The sequence below is a fragment of the Amphiprion ocellaris genome, chromosome 17 (assembly GCF_022539595.1).
Source record: "Amphiprion ocellaris isolate individual 3 ecotype Okinawa chromosome 17, ASM2253959v1, whole genome shotgun sequence".
NCBI classification, from domain to species: Eukaryota; Metazoa; Chordata; class Actinopteri; family Pomacentridae; genus Amphiprion; species Amphiprion ocellaris.
The window spans coordinates 23,678,905-23,702,390 of NC_072782.1; the positions used below are offsets into that span (position 1 = coordinate 23,678,905).

Consider the following 23,486-nt stretch of genomic DNA (forward strand, 5'->3'; position numbering starts at 1 on the left):
CTCCAATGTGTGGAATAACAGATTCCCTGTCTCCTTTTCGGACTTTCTCCAGTGGTGTCTTGCTCATCTGTCTTTACCTGTCTGTGCATCACTTTTTGTTGGCATGGGAAGGAAAATAATAGCAGCAGCTGTCCTGTCTGGAAGCAACAGCGTATGTCTGGCTAGTAGATGCAGGTTCATGCTGGATAACAGAAACAGTTCATCATGCATTGGCTTTGTGCGCTGACGATTTGATGTCTGAGTTTGAAACTTCTCAGACAGGTGACAACACTGTCTAATTACTGGGTGGAGTTTGATGGTGCACTAATTTACACACTCAAGATTAACGTGGAACACTTACTGATGAATTGCCAAAGCAGTAGCATTTATGTTAATTAACAGAACTGTACATATAAAAATGTAAATTCAATAGGCTGAAAGGCAGTTAACATCTACATACTAGATTACTGTACAATCTGTCTAACAAATATTTCTTATTGAAGATTATAATATTCAGTGTTTGTTGACACTGTGTCATATATTCATATCAGAACTTGTTCACTATAAATAAGCTGTGGAGAGTAATTTTTTTTTAACGATTCGTTCAACTCGTTAAACTCAGTGAGTGGCAACCGTGTCAATGGCTGAGCTCTGTGTTTTTCAGTCTGGCTTGCCCTCTGCTGTTATAACTATTATTAAATGATCTTAACAATGACTTGCTGGCGGGTGCACATTTTCTTTGTTAGATATACAAGTGGGATAGCTACATTAAAAAAAATCTAATTAACAAATCAGAGAAACAAGCAAATACACATCCACTGGGAAGAATATGTCTTTCTCCGTGTATACTGTGGAGGAGACAATCTCGGTACCAGCAGGGGGCGCTCTGAATTCTGAACAACAGACGGCACTCACGAGAACGTCAAGTTGACTGAAGTCTATGCTTTTAAAATATCACCTTCAAAATAAAAGTAAAATTACAGATGTCAGCATCTACTGAGCGGCTCCCACAATGAGCATATGTGGTAAAATACATTATTTTTTTGCTTAGTTAAAACGTCTTTGATTTAATTTTGGTAGTCATCGTTGCTAGGAGACTGTCTCGCCGGTGAAAGTTTCGATTTTGAAGGATTATCCAGGTTATGTTTAGGTTCACCTTAGGCGACTTGACCATGTGCTGAAAGTTGAAAATGAAGGAGCGCTGAAGAGGAAGAAGAAAAGGAACCTCCTAGCTTGCTAACTGTATTAGCATTTTTCTCCTTTTGATAATGGCGCCTTTAGACCTTGATAAGTACGTTGAAATAGCAAGACATTGCAAATATCTGCCTGAAAATGATCTAAAGGTGAGTCTAAGCGGATGACTTTGACCTGAGATGCGGTTTATTAACGCTAGTGGCTAACTAAAGCTAACGGTTTTAATATACGAAGTTTGTCCAACACGCGTGGCTCCTAACTTCAACACACACCACTCGGAGGCTTTAAGAGTTGTTAATGTTTTTGGTCATTTTTACTGTTGTAGCAGATTATAAGGAGCTAACAAACTCGGCGGAAACCGTCAGTGCGACCAGTAAAGTCAAATAGGAAGCGTAACGCTCAGTACTGCTAGCTAGCAGTCAGTAATGGTGGGAAATCTGGAAAGCACGGTAGCGCTCTCATTAGTAGAGTGTTAGTAGTTGTACCTTCTCTCACTATAGGTTACCTGCTTACAGCTTTTATTCAAATGTCTGCCACTTAATGTTACGTAAAGGTTAACTTGTTTAGGGGGGGAAATGATTGTGCAATACTGTGGACGGCTGAAACCAGAACCTGCTACAAACACCCAGAGCTTACTGTGTCTGATTTTCATGTCATCTGTTACCAAGATCTGTTCTTCAGAGATGAGATTTTTTCTTTCCTAAAGCGTCAAGATTAGTTGCCTCCCCAATTAATTGGTTTCATATTTCTGCAATATTCTTAAGAAACAAACTAAAGCCCATAGATTAGTTCAAGCTAGTTTGGAATCCTAATATTTTATTGCCAGCGTGTTTTTACCAGACCTGGAAATAATATTCAGATCCTTTACTTGACTGAAAGTAACAGTGCAGCAATGTAAAAAATAGTCCTGCATGAAAATTTTATATGTAAGTGAAAGTATTAGCAGCAAATTGTATTCAAAGTAATAAAGTAAAACTTGTAGTTTTGTCATTTTGATTGACATATTGTACACTTTTTAGGGTTGATGCATAGTCTGTAAAGAAATTACATAAACTGACATTTGTAACTGATACACATTTGCTTTAGAAATGAAATTCTTTGTATCAAAATTGAAACTACTACAAACTGCAACACTTAACTTTCACATATTTTTAAATCAATTTATGGGAACAGGTTAAAGAAATGGATGGAGTAAAATATTTACTGAGTAATCTTTCAGTGTTCTGGTTGTTTGATGATGTTTTCCAATTGGATGATTGTGACCACTAATTATTGTCACCTTTTACTTTTTTAGAGACTATGTGATTATGTGTGTGATTTGCTGCTGGAAGAATCAAACGTTCAGCCAGTTGCTACTCCAGTTACTGTATGTGGAGATATTCATGGTCAGGTAGGTCTGACTGAATTCTTAATCTAATGCCACCAAACATGATAAATTGACCTCAATGTTAACCAAATGTTAGCGTGTCCTGTTAAAAATACTACCACTTATTGTTGCTTAAATTAATTGGTTAATTAATTGGTTTACACAATGTCTGTATGTCATTGCATTTATAAATGGCATGAACAGCAGTCATTGATTTAATACCGCAAAGCAAACCCATGTGTATCAAAGCTAGATATTAAGAAATTGAGCACATAAGCTCATCTACAAGTCTGATGAAATACTACAGACTGTATTATTACTCTTGTCTACACCATGGCAAGTTGTAATGCTGGAATGGCTCAGCCATACTTAGAGGAACTGGAAACTGATTCTGAAGAAAACTAATGGTACAGAAAGCTCCACCCTGCAAGTTAACAGAATTGGTTTGTTATGTATGAAAACCTCGAAGTTTGAATCTGTGTTCTTGAGATAGTCAAAGGTGAGCCATTCTGTTGACTACTAATTTCATTCCAGCATATAAAAAAACACAGTTTGAACGGGCTATGAATTTTAAAAAAACAACAACTTGATTTTGACTTTAGCGGGTGTTTTTAAAAACACTGCATATTTATTTATGAAGTGATAAGTGGTCTCAGTCCTACTTTTACTCTGCCTTGGCTTCAATTCTTATTACCCATTTCTTGCTGCATTCTCACAGATAACAGTGTATTAAATGCATAATGTTTCTCTCTGTGCAATACTGATGCTATTTTTTTGCACTGTGCAATTAATGTGTGCGGATGTGTATGCATGCAGGTGTGTGTATATATAGTCTTACATGTATATATTGAAAATGTTTTTTGCACACTTTTGTTTTTTTTTGTTTTGTTTTGTTTTACCAGTCTGATAGCGAGTTTTTGCAACGAAATTTCATTCAAATGTGCACCAGGCGGCTAGTGTATGTTCTGCTTGACAATAAAAGTGGTTATTCTATTCTATTCTATTCTATTCTATTCTATTCTATTCTATTCTAGTGAGTTTAATAAATGTTTATCACATTACTAACACTGAGCTATTTTTGACCTATTATTGTTTATGTTCATAAAATAAGTAATGATCAAGAACAATGGATCATTTTTAATGTTGCTTCCTTTCTAGTTTTATGATCTGTGTGAGCTCTTCAGAACTGGAGGCCAGGTTCCAGACACTAATTACATTTTCATGGTAAGCAAAAGCTTTACTTCTTTACCTACGTCACAGTTGAGTTAAATATACAGGAATAGTACAAAGGCTGCCGCTAACATGGCCAAAACATCCACCAACCATAGTTGTGAAATGAAGTGTGTATATCTTTGGATTAAGGTCCACTGATTTGTTTATCACAAATAGATATCAATCTAGTCAGTCCTCTTACTTTGATATTCCACTGCTGCTTGTTTATCAAACATTTCTTCTTACACTTGAAAGAAACTGAAGTATCTGTACCCAGGTTGTTCATGTATGAAGATAGACTGTTTACAGAAGACTATCTAATATTTCAATCTTTTGATATGTCATCTTTTCTTTCCTGTAGGGAGATTTTGTAGACAGAGGATATTATAGCTTGGAGACATTTACACACCTGCTAGCTTTAAAAGCAAAGTGGCCAGATCGCATCACACTTCTACGAGGAAACCACGAAAGCAGGCAGATAACACAAGTGTACGGCTTTTATGGTAGGTACTTTAACATCACTATTAATGTTTTTTCTCTTCAGCAAGCTCATACCACATCACCATTTATGTTTTGCTTATTTTCAGATGAATGTCAAACTAAGTATGGAAACGCAAATGCCTGGCGGTACTGCACAAAAGTGTTTGACATGCTGACTGTGGCAGCTGTAAGTTCATTCATTATTCTTTTACAATGGTTTCATAACATTATGCCTGTTGTGCCTGTCAAAAGTAGAGGCAGGTGTGGAAACAGCTCCACTGTAAGGATACTGTAGGCGAAATGACCAAAACCTGTAGAAACAAGAATGGCATCAACAGCAGTGTCTCTAACACGATTCATGTTCATTCATGAAATTAAAAATACCGTGAATCATGAAAAAATTGTGAAAGCATTGTATGCAGTTTTTTCTTCAAACAAAGAAATCCCGTGACACTATATTGAATGGCAGGTTCCAGTCTTTCTGTTATTTCAGTTTAAAACCCCTGAAGTTTATCAGCTCCCCAGTGGCCTAAATCAAAAAATGCTGCTTTAAGTAGGCAGTAGCATTAAAAACAATTATACACAATTGTACATGTTCCAGGGTTTAGATAGGTGGCATGTATACAGACACAGATGACAGCAGTAGATTGACCAGTCCATTAATGCTACCTCATCTTATGAGCAAATTGTAACAAAATGTAGTATACTTTGTCATTTTTTTTAAAAAGGTTGTTTTAACAGTAGCCCTGCGACAGACTTGCAACCTGTCCAGGGTGACTTCGCCCCAAGTCAGCTGGGATAGGCTCCAGCACTCCTAATGAGGATAAAGCGACGTATAGAGGATGGATGGAGGGATGGATGGAGGGATGGATGGATGGATGTTTTAACAGTCATGTTTTTATGGTTATAAAGTCAACAGCCTCAGGTCTGTCCATTGTTTGACTGCAACTATGTTCTTCCTCTTCAAAGTGAACTGGTGTAGTGAAACAGTTGACAGAAGGTGTACAAGCTTCCACACTGAAGTGCTACGAATGTAACATGACTTGTCCATTTCAATTTTCAGAACTAGACTCTTTTCTAATGATATATTTCAAACTCTATTCCCAGTTGATAGATGAGCAAGTGCTATGTGTCCATGGTGGTCTTTCACCTGATATCAAGACTTTGGACCAGATCCGAACCATTGAACGCAACCAGGAGATTCCCCACAAGGGAGCCTTCTGTGACCTTGTGTGGTCAGACCCAGAGGATGTGGACACCTGGGCTATCAGTCCACGTGGTGCTGGCTGGCTGTTTGGCTCCAAGGTCACCAATGAGGTACACTGACGCACTACCATTTGCAATGTAATTAGTAGAAAATGGGGGAGACATATAATTTAAACCTAAACAGTACTTGCAGATATGAAAGTATTTGTCATGTTTCTTTTAGTTTGTTCACATCAACAACTTGAAGCTCATCTGCCGTGCACACCAGCTGGTTCACGAAGGCTACAAGTTCATGTTTGACGAGAAGCTGGTAACTGTGTGGTCAGCACCCAACTATTGCTACCGCTGCGGGAACATAGCCTCCATCATGGTCTTCAAGGACGTCAACAGACGGGAGCCTAAGCTGTTCCGCGCCGTCCCCGACTCTGAGCGCGTGATACCTCCCCGAACAACCACACCATACTTCCTCTAATGACAGGAGCCACTTTTCTCTCTGCTCCATCTTCTGGAGATCTCAACTTTCAAAACTTATTTATATGCAACATATTTTAAGAAATTTACTGGAGTAAGAGCTCTTTCGGGTTCTGGAGCAAGGCTATAGTTTGTTTTCACCACTCTCACTTTGTTCTGTCATGAAGGAGAAAAACTTCTTTTCTCCAATAAGAAAACCATACTTTTAATCTTCTTTACATTTTAAATGGGATGATGCCTGATTTTGATGTTATGTATCCCAGTGAAGCAAATAAAACATTTAAAATGAGTGGTAAATGCTAATCATACATATTAAGTAAACTTCCAAGTCAAATCACTTTTAGTTATACAGAACATTTAGAAACAACTACGTACTTTCCGGGTAAGAATGGGACTGAGAAAAACAAGAGAACACAAAACATAATAACCAAGGTAGCAGAGGTAATAATGATTAACAAAAGGAGTAATACATGGCAATGTTAAAATAGAAGCTGCATGAAGTAAAGTGATAAAATGTAAGTAGAGACAGCAGCAGATAAAACATAAGAGGACTGTAAAATTATGTAAAGACTGGACTTAAAGGGGCAAATGGAATGAACTAAAAGCACAAGCAGAGAGGTGGGTCTTAGAAGTGATTTAAAATTGTCAGTGATGGGACAGGGCTTTGTGGGATGGAAAACTTTCAGAATCTGGGGGCAGCAACAGAAAAGACTCTGTCCTATGGAGTGGGTGCAGAAGAGTTGAGTGTCCTGGGGGCTGAATATGAAATTCACATATCAGTGATGGACTGTGTTACTAGTCTACTGAGAGCTTTAAAAACATAGATATTAAAATACATTGTATGGCATTTCACTGGTAACCAATGTGAGTTGGAACAGGAGAGATGTGATACATATTTTAGTTTCTCATTGCCTTTTCAAATACTACATGTTGGCCTCTTACCATAAATATTTCTTAAATTCAGAAGTAATAACTGTTGTAATAATAAGCTCTGATCTACTGTATACGCAGCCATTGAGCCCATTCTGCCTTAAGTGGCTGTTTTCATTTTTCAGCCTCATTTTTAGATTTTCTTTTCTATTTATTCATTTTAAAAATAACTTGTTACACTGCACACAGTTTTAATTGTTGTTTTTTTTTTAAGTTAAACATCCACAAATGTCTGTCTTAAACTGGCTTTTAATTCAGCATTTTCTCATCACTGAAGTGTCAAGTGTTTCTGCAACAGTGGCATTTATTAGCAATATCAGTTCTTTATGAAATGAACTTTGCTAGTGCAGGTGCATTTTCTAGAGCAACTCAGTGCAGTAGTTGTATTTGTAGCAGAGAGTAGTTCTATTTGTTTCCTGTTTTGTAATTGAATAAAACATGATTCATTAAGTCGTGATTAGTAGTCACTTGAACTGCAAACACATTATTATAATAACCAATTAATGTAGTCGGAACCACTGACCATACAGCGGGACTGCTCCAACATGGCTACAATGGGTGTGTCAGGATGATGGGGGGGTCATAGTGATTCTGCTTTCCAACCTGTGCATCTGATGGTTTTACCTGGATCTGATAAAAATGAGCTGATGGAGATCCATGACTTAAAGGAAAAAATAACATTAACGTGAAAACATGCTAAACTTATTAAATACAAATACATGCATGCCTAAAAAAATATGCTGAATATTTGAGAATGAGATAAAATTGCCCAATCTTTGCTTACAAATTTCAAGTAAAACAGAAGTGTTATTTAAAATGAATCTACTGCCCCTTGAAGACTCCACTGAACAAAAGAGGGTAGGTGTCCAATAGTCTTAGATGTGAAGAATATGATACCAAATATTTTATCAAAAACATGAAAAGGAGTTGAACAACTTAACAAATGTCCATTAAGTTCAGAATATTCATATTTACTTGCTCCCTTTTTCTTCAGTGACAGCAGCACTGGAGCTGCATGGACTCCAGCTGATAAAGCACGCTATTCCAGCACGATGCAACAATGTTCCAAGGATCTTCTTTTCATGTCAGGAGTGTTTGTCTTTCTCTGTAAGTGTCCTGCAAATGCTCAGTGGGGTTGAGGTCTGGTGACTGTGGAGGAAAGTCCATGACAAGTAGCACTGCTTGGTCTTCTGATCTTCTGTTTTTTCACCCAAGAAGCTTAAAGATGAGTTGTAGCAGCTGCTCTACCTCACTGATGTCTGAGTGGGTGAAATCTGCCTTGCGTAGCTGCATCCGAGGGGATGGCATGGCTTGAACCAAGTCAGACTGTACATTAAGACCATTTGCTGTTTCAGATATATGCTCTCCAGGCTTGGCACAACCTGTCTGATTTGCTGTGGGTGGGCCTCTGGCTGTTTGGGTTCTGCTAGATAGTGGTGTGTTCTGTTGTCCATGGCTGGACTGCAGTGGGTCTGTGGTGGGGTGTAGAACTAAGACACACTCTGTTGACTATTGTTCATCTTCAGCAAACGTCCAGACATGGAGCTGGTCCAGGTAGACATGGTCTTACAGGTGTTAACATGTCAGAGTGGGGTGTTGGAGATGATCATCCTGTTTATATTGTAGATCCAGTCCATTGGGAAGTCAGTCTGTGGCAGCTGTGTGGAGATTGATAGTAGCCCTTTTAAGCTCTCTGTGTGCTGTCTGAGGCCCTTGGATGAGAGCCTCCGCCACATTCTCTGCCTTTGTGGTGCAGCTTATTTGTGTTGTCGTGGATGATGATGATGTCAGGATCACCCAGGTGGTCATGACAGAGAAGTTGATAGCTTGAGGACTGGTGAGACTGTCCTGTGGTAATGTCTGTGGGTCAGTCTGTGAGCTTGTGTCTCTGATTTTAGTGATACCGTTCTGTGGCTTCCATCCTCAGCAACTTTCCCCTTAGATTGATAAGCAGTTTGTCTCTCAGCTCTGTCTCTTTCCTCATTTAGCATAATTCATTTTGAGAATTTCACTTGTTCTATAAAAGCCCTCTTTTTTCTCATTCAACTGTCCAGCAGCAGTATTGTTTTTTTTCTTTACACAGTTTGAGTTTATCCTTTAGTGGTTGAACTGTGTCTGACTCCAAATGTTTGCTCCCTTTGAATTCCCCATCTCTACTTTCAGGAATATGAGACACTCCTGAATGTGCTGTCATGACACTGGTGCCCTGGAAACGTGACAGCTGTTGAAGTGGGAAGGTGGAGGTGTACTGTAAGCTAGTAGGGTTTCCTTTAAGTCTGATGGGGCCGTAGGTGTTATTGCAAAAGGCAAAGAGACTTTTTTTTTCTACCAGCTAGGGTTTTCAGTCTGCTGAAGTCTCTTTCTAACTCTTCCACTTTTGTTTAAGGTTCTTCAGCCATTACTGTGCCTGTGTCGTAGAGACTGATGATGAATTTGCTGAAGTATAAAACTGTTGGATGAATTTGTTGCCAATCATTTTGAGATTATATTGTTCAGAGTGGAAAGGTGCAGCAGATCTGTTGCTATTGCAGGATTAATAATACTTTAATCAATAAAACATGGACAAACAGATTCATTATTTACATATAAAAACTGATGTTAGAATGCATCTGTGATGGAACAACTGTAGAGAAATGGTTCTGTAAAGTTTTGCCAGAATAATCTCAGTTACTTTATTTGTATAGCACCTTTCAAAAACAGTGTTACAAAGTGCTTTACAATGCAACAAATGCCACATTAGAAAACAAATTCAACATATGAATAAGATTGCAAACATGCAACAAAACCAAGATACAATAGGTAAGTCAAGACACCATTTTTATATAGCATATCTAAGACAACTGCTGCTGTACCAGAATGTCATCCAGTAAAAGGGATTTTGAATGGCATTACAAAAGTAACTGAAAAGGACTAAACATTGCAGTTAAGTCATTTCATGTGTGATACCAGAATACTTTACATATTTGATTAAATCCTACAAAATTAAATTGTACTTCACTATGGTATATATTAAGGTGTAAACCCACGTGTTATTAATTACAGAGATTTGCCTAACTAATGCAATAGTAAAGCAAACACAATCACCATTAATAATGATAACAATTATAACTCATTATTACAACAATAATAACAGTGTCATCAAGAACAGCTAATAATTATATGTTATTTCCCAACTATTAGAAAATACTACAATAATAAGAACAATAACGATTATTAATCATTTTACATATGGTATGATACTAATTCTGATTATATACTATGGCATGTAAACATCAAATAATTACTATTATTATAATATTATTAATTATATATTCATACAATATAATTTGTATCGATTATTGTGTATTTATGGTAAATTACCATTAGTATAAATAATAATAATAATGGCAGTCTTTATTTATTCTATTGTGCTGTGTATGTCACATTCAGTTTATGTTATATACAAATGTATACAGATATGTAAAATAATTTTACATGTAGATAAATAAAAATAAATGAATATATAAATAATAATACCTATCTTTGTTTTATTGCATTGCACTGATTGTCATTTACTGTTAAAAAAAAAAAAAAAAAAAAAAAAAAAGCCTTGGTGGCTTTTATTCTGAAAAGGTTGACCCGGCAGCAGCTAGCCTGTAGTAGTGGAGCAGAGCCAGCGGCTGTGTGTCCTCTCAGAGACTGTCCTCCCCACACTGTCCTCTCCTGGCTCCCACAGGCTCCCTGCTGTCTTCTCTCGGTCTGTCACTGGACAACAGCCTTCCACTCGGAGCGTCCAGGCTCTGACAGACGACAGTCCCGTCCACGCAGGGCTCGTTAGACGGCGGTCCGGCGGCACTTCCACACACTGAGATGCCAACAAAGTCGCACTTGACCGACAGAGCTCGTCGTGGCTTTTGCACGGATTTTTGAGAAGCATCTCTGTGGTCCTGTTCATCACCGTTAGCCGGCTGCCGAGGTAAGAACGAGCGAGAGGCGGTGAGAGCCGCTGCAGCCTCGGTGAGCTGCCTCCACTAGCTGACACACTGGATGCCGGTGGTTATCTTTGTTATCCACACATTAGCATTCACAGGTTTGTTTTGTTCACGGGATGCTGTCCTCACTTTAATGGGAACGATAGAAGGCTGAGGGTTAGATACACTGAAATTAGCATTGTTGCAGCTTACGGCCCATTTAAGCTTGGTTACGTAAATTCATATTAGTTTATATTACAGTTGATTAGCTAACCACCGATATTACAAAATAGCTAATAACTGAGAAACACCAGCGACCCTTCACCATGTCGTCGGCATTTTTATGTGTATTTGTATTAACATGCTTCTCGTGAAGCCTCCTTCAGTCAGAGGTCTTGGATTTATTCTGTCTTATCGCTCATTATAGGTGTTTTCTTCTTATCATTGCGTCCACAAATGTACGGTCATATTCAAAGAAATCTTTGTCTACAACGGAATGACAGAATACTCCATTCTGTAGGAATCAGGTCTGCATCTTTTGTCAGTTTAGACACTGACATGAACACACGCCAGAGTCTTTGCTGATAATTACCTGATAGGTAAGCTGGAGTCAGACAGGCTGAACATGAACAACAGCAGACTGGCAGCACAAAACCTTCTCTCCATCATAAAGAACTGTGCAAAAGTTTTAGGCATTAATGCTGTGACAGAAATATCTTTCCTTCCATTATCTATACACCACTTCATCCTCATTAGGGTTGTGGGGGGCTGGAGTCTATCCCAGTTGACTTAGGGGGAAGGCAGGGGACGCACTGGACACCAGTCTATCACAGGGCTACACATAGAGACAAACAATCACACTCACATTCACACTTATGGGCAACTTAGAACCATCAATTAACCTGAGCATGTTTTTGTGGGAGGAAGCCGGAGCACCCTGAGAAAACCCAGGGGGCACAGGGGAAACATGTAAAAGATCTCATTGTCTGTCTGCATGGAGTTTGCAGGACAAGCCTGACAAGGCCAGGATGCAAACCGGGGATCTTCTAACTGTAAGGCACCAAGTCACTTTGCAGCCCCTGCGTCACAACTACGTTTTACTAAACTTCATGCAAAAGGCATAACATATAATATAGGGTACCAGTTCTCATTGGTCCAGTTGGCACAGTTTTTGATGGACTTGGTAGGTAGGTTGCTCAAGGCATCCTGGAGAACTCGCCACAGTTCTTCTGAGGATTTAGGCTGTCTGTGTCCTATCTCTCTTCATGTATTTCCAGATAGAGTCCTTGATGTTTAGATCAGGCTCTATGGGGGACGCACCATCTGTTGCAGGACTCCTTGGCCTTCTTGTGGCTGCAGAGAAGGACTGAAACTATTCAGTTCATCTTCCAGTTGTTTTCTCAATGAATCAATCATTTGTTAGATATCAGACACAAAAATGTTTAATACAGTTATCTACAGTCCAAGTTGGAACATTCATATGTCCTATTTTGTCCAACAGTCCAAAACCTAAAGATAACCAGCTTAGAGTACTACAAAGCAAAAAGAAATAGCAAATTCACACAGGAGACTGGAACCATGGAACATTTAGGTGTTTCTGCTTTTAAAAATGTGTTTATCAAAATTGATACAGATTAATCAATAAACTGACTAATAATGGCAGCCCTACTGATAATTCCTCTTGATGACATGCTGTATGTTTGGCCCAAATATCCTATTACAGAATGAATGTGAGACTGATCAGGCGCCTCTCTGATGGATTTATTTGATGCATAAGAATCAAAATGTCTAAAACACCTGAAACCGTTGCACTGTCCTGTATATAAGCGCACACGTTTTCACCTTATCTCATAAGGCTAGTAGCTACAGCACTTTAGTCAGACATTTCCATAGCAGAATAAACTTTTTATTGAATGTAAATGATTTTAACAAGCCGCAGCATTAGATGAACACTCTGACCTGACTGTGTGCTGCCTTGACCTGATTGCACATCCATCTTAGCAAACTGGAGGTTGCAGCCACAGTGAGAATGAAATCTGGGACAGCCCAGGTCAACCTAAAAAAGGTGACCATGTGACGCACTTCCTCCATAGTCTATTATTTCTGTTCATATTGAAGTAGGGCACCTGTGAGACACTTGGATATCTTCAACCAGCAATCTGTTTAGTGAAAAGAATATGAATGTCAACATTGTCAATATTAGTAGATTATTGTGACTGCACGTGTCTCTTGTTAGGCATATTAGCACGTCACAGGTTTACATTGGTACAGGTGGCACTTTGGTGTGATTGCTACAGTTTCCAGTATTTGGTTGCAGAACTCTCCTGTATTTTTAAAACAGTACGTCTCAACATTCTTTTTCTTTTTGTTTCTAATCAGGTGTGAAAAGTCAGTGTCATGACTGGAGCTGAGACCGAGGATGATATTCCATTAGGCGAAAGGAAGACTGTCACCGATTTCTGCTATCTCCTGGATAAATCCAAACAACTCTTCAATGGGCTACGGTAAGTTTTAACTCACTCTGTTGTCTTCCATCTGGTGCATTTTACAATGACACGTTTGGTTTATTGGCTGCGTGTGGGGAAAACATGCTATGAAAAGGAGCGGAATGAGCCTGAAGTGTGTTTGCATTGGACATTTCTGCAACATTCAGTACCAGTGCAGGAACAGTGGAGTTCAGGGTGGTAGGTGGGTACGTAGTGCATTTTGACATGCATGACTGGAGTCTGTGTCCTGTCCTGGTCTGCGCTGTACTGGAGTCTGACCAAATGGCTAATAATCTGCTTTTGGCCAAAAAATTACAGTTAAGATTTTTGATGGGAATCCCTTACATGTTTTTAGTAAAAAGAAACTAGTTTTATTGTTAAAAAATAATATTTGAGACAAACTATTAGTACAATAGTGTCAGTGAACAACATGGGTTTCCAATGCACTAGCTGTAACTGACTAGCAAGTAGCACAAGTCCCTTTGTGTCTAATTAAATTCTAATCTACAGATACTGATGAAAGAGAAAATGGTATAGCTTTTATTTATTTACTGGCTAGAACTGTCTTAGGGACTGTTTCACAAATACAGTCAAGTTTGTCAACATGCTGTAGCCAAGACTATTCAACTTGCTTTTAGGTGCATATATGGACTGCTTTCATACAGTTATGTTATTCAGGTTATACAAACTTAGAAATGAGGTGGCATGGTTCATTATCATTAATATATTACATGTGAAAATGAGACAGATCCACAAACCTTAACTCTGATCTACAATCTCTGGCAAAAATTATGGAGTCAATACTCTTGGAGGATGTTCATTCAGTTGTTTAATTATGTAGAAAAAGCAAATCAGAGACATGCCATAAAACTATTTTGTTCAAAATGTGAACACTCTGGCCTTAAGAAACATTGAAAAAAAGAAAGAAAGAAAGAAAGTTGTTGTAGTCAGTAACAATTGTTTTTTTTTTTTAGATCACACAGAGGAAAAAATATGGAATCACTCAATTCTGAGGAAAATATTATGGGATCACCCTATAATTTGCAGTTCTAAAACTAACACCTGTATCATATTAAATCTGCTAATCAATCTGCAATTAAAAAAGAGAGCTCACACCTTGAAGAGCTGTTGCACCAAGCGGATTGACATAAATCATGGCTCCAACACAAGAGATGTCCGTTGAAACAAAGGAGAAGATTATAAGACTTGTTCAAGAGGGTAAAACCATCATGGAATGTTGTAAAAGATATTGGTTGTTCATAGTCAGCTGTGTCTAAAAACTGGACTAATTACAAACAAAATGGGAAGGTTGTAAAAGGGAAGCATACTAGTAGACCAAGGAACACGTCAAAGTGTCAAGACAGAAAACTTAAAGCAATATGTCTTGAAAGCAGAAAATGAACAACAAAACAAATGAGGAACAAATGGGCAGAAACTAGAGTCAATGTCTGTGACTGGACTGTAAGAAATCGCTTAAAGGAAAGGGGATTTACACACAGAAAAGCCAAACAAAAGCTATCATTAACACCCAAACAGAAAAAAAACAAGGCTACAGCGGGCTAAAGAAAAGCAGTCATGGACTGTGGAAGACTGGATGAAAGTGATATTCAATGATGAATCATAAATCTGCATTGGACAAAGTAATAATACTGGAACTTTTGTTTGGTGCCGTTCCAGTGAAATTTCTGAAGACAACAGCCTGCAGAAAACATGCAAATTTCCACAGTCATTGATGACATGGGGCTGCATATTGGGTAAAGGCACAGGACAGATGGCTGTCATTACATCTTCAATAAATGTACAAGTTTACATTGACATTTTGGACACTTTTCTTATTCTGTCAGCTGAAAGGTGTTTGGTGATGATGACATCATTTTTGAAAATGATAATGCATCTTGTCATGGGGCCAGAAACGTGAAAACTTTCCTTCAAGAAGACATATAATATCAATGGCATGGCCTGCAAATAGTTTTGATTTCAATCCAACTGAAATTCTATGGTGGAAATTGAAGAAAATGGTCCGTGACAAGGCTCCAACCTGCAAAGCTGATCTGGTAACAGCAATGAGAGAAAGTTGGAGCCGGACTGATGAAGAATACTGTTTGTCAATAGTTAAGTCCGTGCCTCAGAGAATTCAAGCTTATGGTGGTGCAACAAAGTACTAATAGTGCAGTGTTTTTATCATCATTCCATAATATTTTCCTCAGAGTTGAGTGAGTCCATATTTTTTCTTCTTCTTGATCTAACAAAAGCAATTGTGACTGACTACAACAATTTTCTTTTTTTCAATGTTTCTGAAAGCCAGAATGTCGGCATTTTGAACTAGAAAAGCACTCAGAGAGCGCATTAGTCCACTAAGGCTGTTCATCCCCCATATGGCATTCTCAGCAATGCAGCATTTTTTTTAGAAATACAGCATTCGTTTATTAGTTATTGATGATCATTAATCACGGCAACATAGAATGTGGCCATTTCATATAGATGTGCCCACAAACAAAATGACCTTGCACTGAGCACAGGCGTGTATTGTGCATGTGTACGTTATGTACGGATACTGAACCGTGTGACCTAATCATGTAGCGGGCGGCAGGAATTGATTGGACTCGGAAACACCCCCACAGTTTAAGCAATTGTTCCTTGTATCATTTCCGATGGATAAGTCCCAATCAGTCCGCAGTAGTCGATTTGTAGTAGAACTGCAATCATGTTATCGTCAGCAGACAGCTGATGTAGTGTTCACTTGTCATAGTTACAGTGATGCTGTGATGCTATCTCACAATGATAAAGAAACAAATCTGTGGATCCAGACTATAAGCCACATCACTGCCAAAATCCAATCAGTTTGTCCTTGTGGCATTCCTGACCTTTCATCCAAATCCGTTTGTCCGTTTTTGAATAATTATCTAGTTGCTAACAGACAGACAGACAGACAAACCGATGCCAATCGCCACTTAACTCCGCCGCGTTCCTTGGCGGAGTAATAAAAATAGTTTTGTGGCATGTCTGTGATTTGCTTTTTTTTTCAACAAAATTAAACAATTGAATGAACATCCTCCAAGAGTAGCGATTCCATAATTTTTGCCAGGTGTTGTACTCTGCAGTGGTCAGCTGAGCTGTGATGCATTCTGTGTGCATCCTGTTAGCAGTTGAGGCGCTTTGTTCTCTAGTGGACAAGCCACACAGTAGCAATCCTGGTAATAACCTTTACATTATTTTAGTGCCTTTGTTTGCCAAAATAAATGCAGATAGAGTTATTTTTTGCAATTATTTTCAACTGGACAATAAAAACAACACAGCCTGTCTTATAGGCCTGATCAGTAGGTCACTGACGATACTGAGTGGATTGAGTATTCGCCATGACGTGACCCATGATTTCCGAATTACTGTACTTTATTTATCACGGTCATAGTAAAATTCATTCATTCTGTCATGGTGCGCCTTTTGTACTTGGCGAAGTTCACAGATTTAAAATTTTGGGGGAAAAAATAGTACTTGAATTGCAGACTATATATGCTCTGTTTATTTGGCTCACCAGCCAGGCTAGTGCATGACAATCTGATTGATGGAGGTCACAGCTGCAGTATGAAAGGTTGACTGCAGGCCTGTCTCAGGGTTTGAGAACATCTGAAAACATCTCAACATGCTTTTCTTACATATATTTTTTAAAATTATATTTGTATGTATACACTCACAAAGATGCTAGAACTGACTGTTGACCAAACAGATGGCAGGAAAGGACAGTTTTAAAGATTTTTTAAAAAGTCTTAGGTCTCCATGAAGAAACACTAAATGTAGAAAATGTGATTAAGTGTTGTTTGAACTACCAATAATTTAAGAAGCCTAATTATTAATTTAAAAAATGTTTATTTTCCCCAACATATTTATTTAAAAACATTCCTGAAGACAAATAACAACATAACCATCTTCAGTGGACACATCATCTTCAGACAACAATCTTGGTAAATATAACAGCAGTTATGTAAGATGGGCAACATGTCTGCATCAATGACATGAAATTAACTCATATGGCTATTTTTACCGCTTTCCTGATCTGGAAATTGAAACCTTTTTTCATGCGATTATATAAAAGAAGCAATTATCAGCTGAGCATCACTGACCTATTTACACTATATATAGGGTAATTGTGATTAGCTGTATTCTGATTGGTGCTCCAGTAGCACAGTTATACACTGCCATCTCAAACTTTATTGCCATGACATTCTGAACATTGAATAATAACAGTTGGTCTGTTGGTGGATTCATTCTTTCCTGCATTTTTTGGTTTCCCATTGTGTCCATTATTTTCCTCCTTTTCTTACTTTTGTATTGTTTCTATTCTGTCCCCTATTTATATATATTTTTAAAATTATTGATAGCTCTTTCAGGGCTCCAGAGTGCAACCATTTCATTCTCACACGCAACCAATAATCTGTCCATTGTAACTAAACATTTTCATTAGTCGCATTGGCCCCCCTGAAATTTAGCAGGTCAGAGTGCATGTGGAAGTGTCTGGTAGGCAGGTCAATTAAATCAGATCTAAATTGACTCTTTTTAAACAATTTTTTGGTCATGCACCTGTCTCAGAGCACGCAGTAAGTGAGTGGAGACCAGAGGTTTCTCTATGCAAAGCTGTCTAGTAGTAGTGTTGATGCATGTGGGATGTTTCGGGAGCTTTGGTAAATTTTAGCGTCTTTGAATGCACATGAAGCGTTTAGGGAACATCGGCAAATTGTAGCGGGTCCTGAGAGCCTGCATGTCATGCATCCAGAGAGCATTTGTAAATTTCAGCTTCATCAAACTACCGGGGAACATTAGACACGTTGTGCGCCCCTAGACTTTGAAGGCACATCTGACTTCCTTTTGGCAACTGTTGTCAAGATCTTTGGTCATTTTGAGCTGATCTTAAGGTATTGTTCAAAATTGGCCATTATCATACTCCTTTAGCATCTTACACACTGTATTCATCTGAACACACCAAGGCAATTATCTAGACAGAGACATGTGCAAAGAGCACAAAACTAGATAGTGCTATTTTATTCACGGTATGTACAACCAAACCAATAGTGATGCCAAACAACCCTTTGACATTGATATTTGGGAGTTTAGAAATAATCCAGCAATTATATATCAGCTTAACATAACACGCCAGATAAACAAACAATCTCGACACCAATCATACAGTTTTTGTTTTATAGAATATTCAAGTAATTATAACGTATACTGGCATACAGTACAGGTTTGGACACAGCTATTCATTCAGGGGATTTGTTTAGTTTTACAATTTGCTACGTTACAGAATAAAACTGAAAACATCAAAACTCAGAAATAACAACATATACAGAATTCTGTAGTAAAAATGTTAAATGATAATTAGATTTCTCTGGGTCTCTCTTAGTGGTGATTTCTTTACAGCAGTTCCACCATGAAAGTCTGATTCACACTGTCTCCTCCCAACAGCTGATGTTGGGATGTGTCTTCTACTTGAACTCTGCATTGATGTGGCCTATAACCTGAGCTGCTCTTAATTGGTTATTTCTTAGGCTGCTAACTCTAATGAAGTTCTGCTCTGCAGCAGAGGGAAGTCCTGCTCTTTCTTTCCCTGAGCAGTCCTCATGAGAGCCAGTTTCATCACAGAGTTTGATGGTTTTGGCACTTGAAGAAACTTTCAGAGTTCTTAAAATGTTTTAAACTAGCTGACCTTCATGTCTTAAAGTAATGATGGGATGTTTCTTTTCTATACTTAGCTGAGCTATTCTTGCCATAACATGAATCACTACTGTGACTGACTATTTTACATACAGTAAAACAGATGGTCTCGGATTAAGCAGGCAAGAAATTCCAACTATAACTTTTGATCAGGCTCACTTGTTAATTCCAAATCATTCCAGCCGAAGACCACATGAATGTGATTAAGAAATTGAAAACATTGTGCAGATGTGTCATCAAGGCAAACAGTGGCTACTATGAGGAATCTATTATATAATTCCATGTCTGCAGTTTTGTTATACAGTGAAGAAAACAGAAAATTTCAAGAGAAACTCTTAAGTGAGAAGGTGTGTTCACATTTTTGACTGGGATGTTTTTAAGCTTGGCTGTTGTGGAGCGGTTGGTGTACAGATTCAAGCAATATGCACTGAAAAAAAAACATTTTGTGAATATATCATGACATAAATGCTTCATGATAGTTTGTTTGAGCTTTGACTGGAGCTCTTTTAATGATGTCATCTCATTGTGACTTCATCTTTAGGTGGACAGTTGCCACCAACTATTTATCTTGCTGAACAAACTTTTCATGGTTGTGGAACCTGTGTGTGTGCAAACACACATTTTTTGTGCTTTCTGTACTGTAATGTACTTCTATTTGGATGGAAACCTGTCAGTTTTTAAAAGGCTCATCAGTCAACTTTACCAGATGATCTGCAGTAATTTAACATCAGCTGACATATTGGCCTAGCCAGTTTATCAGAGAGCCACAGCTGAACATTGACTTCAACAGACTCACTGACTATCTCACTGACACATCTATGAAAACATTTCTTTGAACAGTGCTTCCAGTTATAAGCATATTTTTGCTAGTAAATCTCTTTTGGTTTTGGTGACCCCCTTTATTATTAGTAATGAATAGTGAATTTTGTCTTGTGAAAGTTCTAAACTGGGTTGTTTTTACTTCACACCTGGAAATTTCACTTATTTGTGTATAGTTTTGTTTTTCTGTGTTTGAAAGTAAAGCAAAAGTCTTTTAGTTTGAGTAGAGAAATTTCCATGCCTTCATTCTGCCTAGTAAAGAATTCATTATAACATGTAGCACATTTTGATCCATGATCTCTATTTCGGGAAACAGTTCTCAATTTCTTCCTCCAAGTCTAAAATGAGCCTTTATTTTATAACGCCTACTTTATCAGAGATATATTCAGTATAAATTTGATAACTGAAATACCAGTTAATCTACCATGTTTTTGCATGGTACTGTGATCTACCAGAGTTTCAGGTAGAGCCATCTGACCTGCTGAGAGAGCAGCAAGCTATCAAGGTGGGACTAGAGCATGGAGAGACTTTCCCTCGTAAACTGGAACAGCTCTGTGTTCCTTTGTAGCAATAGGGAAAAAATAATATCATTATTTGTTTCATTTTCCAGCTCAGGAAATGATTGTAGCCTGAGATTTTTTGAATGCACCTTTTAAAAACTGGCCTCTGGAGGCTGTTCGGATTGAGATTTTGGAAGGTGAATTGAATAATAGTCCAAAAAAAGTAGAAGGCTGTTTTATTTATTTATTTTTTTTTTACTTTTAAGCTTAAGTCAAGTCCTCAGTTGATTGTTAATTAACATTTTAAATGATTCAGCATTTTCGATGTTTTTCTTTTGATATTGTTACAGTGGATACCACAACAAGCTCAGAAAGACTGTGGGATGTAAACAGACAGACTGGCCATCTGGAGTAACAGGAGTTTCCTGCTGAGTTGGTGAACCTGTCATCTGCTAGTGAGCCAAGCCGGACAGTACTGACAGAGAAAAACACAAGGCTTTGAGCTAGACTGATAGATGGATGCACAAAATGTTTCACAGATGAGATTGGATTAGATTAGATTAGACTGGAGATGTGTGAATAATGGTGGTCAAAATATCTGCAGAAAAATTAGACAGTTAATTGAGTGTTACTATTTTAATAAAAACATTTTTTCCAGAACTTGCAGTACCATTGCGGGATTTGCTAGTTCTTGTAGTGTACGTTTCGATGGTCAAACACACTTATTTTTTCAGCAGCATTTGATGATGACAAAGTCCGCCACCAACTGGACCACAGCACTGTGTAAATTTTTAGAAAAAGTTGCTTCGAACCAAATGTGTTTCACCTGGTAAGGCTAAAGTAGCAGTGGAGAAGTCGGCGTGTCTTTGTGTTTTCATGTTCCTGCCATAATTCCAAACCACAGGACAAAAAAGCAGCTGATATTTCCAGCGTCACGTTCCAGTGTCACCCAGGAGAACGAGACAGAGCGCCAGTGAAAATGACAGAAATATTACTATTTGTCAGAGAAGACATGGCACCCATTCACACAGTGGGAAGGTCTACCTTTAACAGGATACTAAAAACAATTGATTCCAAACGTGAATAATCCTCCTGCAAATATTTTACGCAACAGGCATGTATTTTGTTGTTTAGCTGCTTCCAGTGTTTTTCTTCAAAATGTCTGTGGTACATAAAAGGTTAACCTTGTGAATGTAGATTTTTGTCATTGCTGTTGTTGTTGGTCTTACACTTATAGGCTGAGTTACTGGAAAAATGTTTATAGTTTGAGTTTTAAAAATGATAGTTGCGAATCATGTTATGTCTGAGGGATATTGAAAGAGGAATAAATTTACTGAAACTGTGTACCTTCCATTAGTATGAAAAAAATTACATTTTTTGGCTTTATTGCCTAGCTTCACGCACAACACTTGCATGATTTCTACTTCATACAATAAGAAGCACCTTAAAAAATTTTTGTGAACAAGTTAAAAACAAACAGTAACTGCAGTAAATAGTTTAACCCCTTAATACGCTATATGGCTGAACTTTAGTTTAATTCTTGTTGACTTTGAGTCTCTCCCTCCAGTGCCAGCAGAGAGTGTTTTTACATTTGTGAAGAGGATATGGAAATCTGTTTTAATATTAATACACTGGATATTTATTGCAGATATCCCTAGTTCAATTCCTTGTAGTCAAAAAGAACATTTACAATATCTACATTGTTATTCTTTGACAGGACAAATGACGGCACTTTTAGCGTTCATGTGTTGGAGCGTTGCCATTAGAAATGTCTAAAATTCCACTTATGTATCTGAATTGTGGATATCTGCAACTGAATTATGACTAGTTGTAAGTCTAGTTTCAGATCTGTACGGTTTAATTCCAACTACTCACCATTCGACTTCTAGATATCTTTGATCCACCATAATTTAAGTTGTCCACATTGTCCTTTTTTAAATGTCTTAACCCTCCTGTTGTCTTCATTTACGAGCACCAAAAAATATTGTTTCCTTGTCTGAAAAAAAATCCAAAAATTCAGCAAAAAAAAATTCCCCAAATTTCTGAAAATTTAAAAAACCTTCAGGAAGAAAATTCCAATAATTCCTTAAGTTTCTATTAAAATTTCTATTTTTAAAAAATCCCCCAAATTTGGCAAGAAAATTCTTGTAAATATTTTCAAAAAATGAGTAAAAATCTTCCAAAAAAATCCTAAAAACATCTAAAGTGATTACATATATCAGTTAAAATGTTCTTAAAGAAACATTTTTACCATTTTTTTTTCCACCAAAAAATGTTGAAAGACTTCCCAAAAATGTTGAAAATGTGGACATCAGGAGTTTCACTGTGAAAATTTTTTTTTCTCCACATTTTCAAACTTTAAAACGGGTCAATTTTGACCTGCAGGACGACACGAGGGTTAAATTAAATTTGAACCTGTCACAGTGTAATTACAGATATTACAGTTTAGATTTTTTTAGCGATCTTATCCACCACAGCAGCTGCCATCACTTCTGCTAACACTGTTCAAAAGCTTTGCTGGACCACTGTTCAATGGGGAGCCTTCTATCAGTAGCGTCATGCACAACAATTCACACGAGTCATAATAACGTTGAGATATCTGCAGCTATTACAGTTAGCTATTAGCTATAGCTATAGCTATTACTATTTCACTGGACAGAATGATGTTGCATATAGTTGGAACTTTTTTACTGGACACAGTGTAATTACACATGATCAAAATGTCTTGGTTGATACCTGTAGTTTTTATTCCGAATACTCAAACTCTGAATGAATTAATATTTTTATTTTGGACATGTGAGGGGGAAAAAAACCCACAGAAACAAATCAAAATATTAAAAACAACAACAAAACAAAACACAAAAAACCAAACAAACATAAAACCAAACAAAAAATAACACATCCGAAAAGGAGTAGGATGAAGCATAAGCTTATTTCCTCCTATCCCTTCTCCATCTCGACCATCAGTCACTTAGTACCCAACTCCCATAGTTATTTATGTACATAGTTACTAACAACATAGATAGAAAATAAATAATATCAATAAACAAATATTAAATGATCAGTGATGTACCCGTGTCAAAGCCCCTCCTCCTCCCTGTACCCTGTGAAAACCATATTTTTGTACTGCTTTTTAAACTGGGTCGTGCTTGGACGATGCTTGAGCGTCACCTCCAACCCGTTCTAT

At 37.7% G+C, this 23,486-nt stretch overlaps 2 protein-coding genes across 2 annotated transcripts in view; both read left to right on the forward strand.

Annotated features, from left to right (window-relative positions):
* The first annotated feature begins 1,156 nt into the window (after positions 1-1,156).
* On the forward strand, positions 1,157-7,291 carry ppp6c (protein phosphatase 6, catalytic subunit). Its single transcript, XM_023284359.3, has 7 exons — positions 1,157-1,322; positions 2,468-2,563; positions 3,698-3,763; positions 4,113-4,254; positions 4,339-4,418; positions 5,339-5,548; positions 5,661-7,291. Exons 1-7 carry the CDS (start codon positions 1,248-1,250, stop codon positions 5,907-5,909), a joined length of 918 nt encoding a protein of 305 aa, XP_023140127.1. The 5' UTR covers positions 1,157-1,247; the 3' UTR covers positions 5,910-7,291.
* Positions 7,292-10,461: 3,170 nt separating this feature from the next.
* Positions 10,462-23,486, forward strand: part of scai (suppressor of cancer cell invasion) — a 34,370-nt gene continuing 21,345 nt past the window's right edge. The window contains exons 1-2 of the mRNA XM_023284361.3: positions 10,462-10,793; positions 13,168-13,292. Of these exons, the coding sequence (XP_023140129.1) occupies positions 13,186-13,292 (107 nt within the window). The 5' untranslated portion in view covers positions 10,462-10,793; positions 13,168-13,185. The remainder of the gene's footprint in view (positions 10,794-13,167; positions 13,293-23,486) is intronic.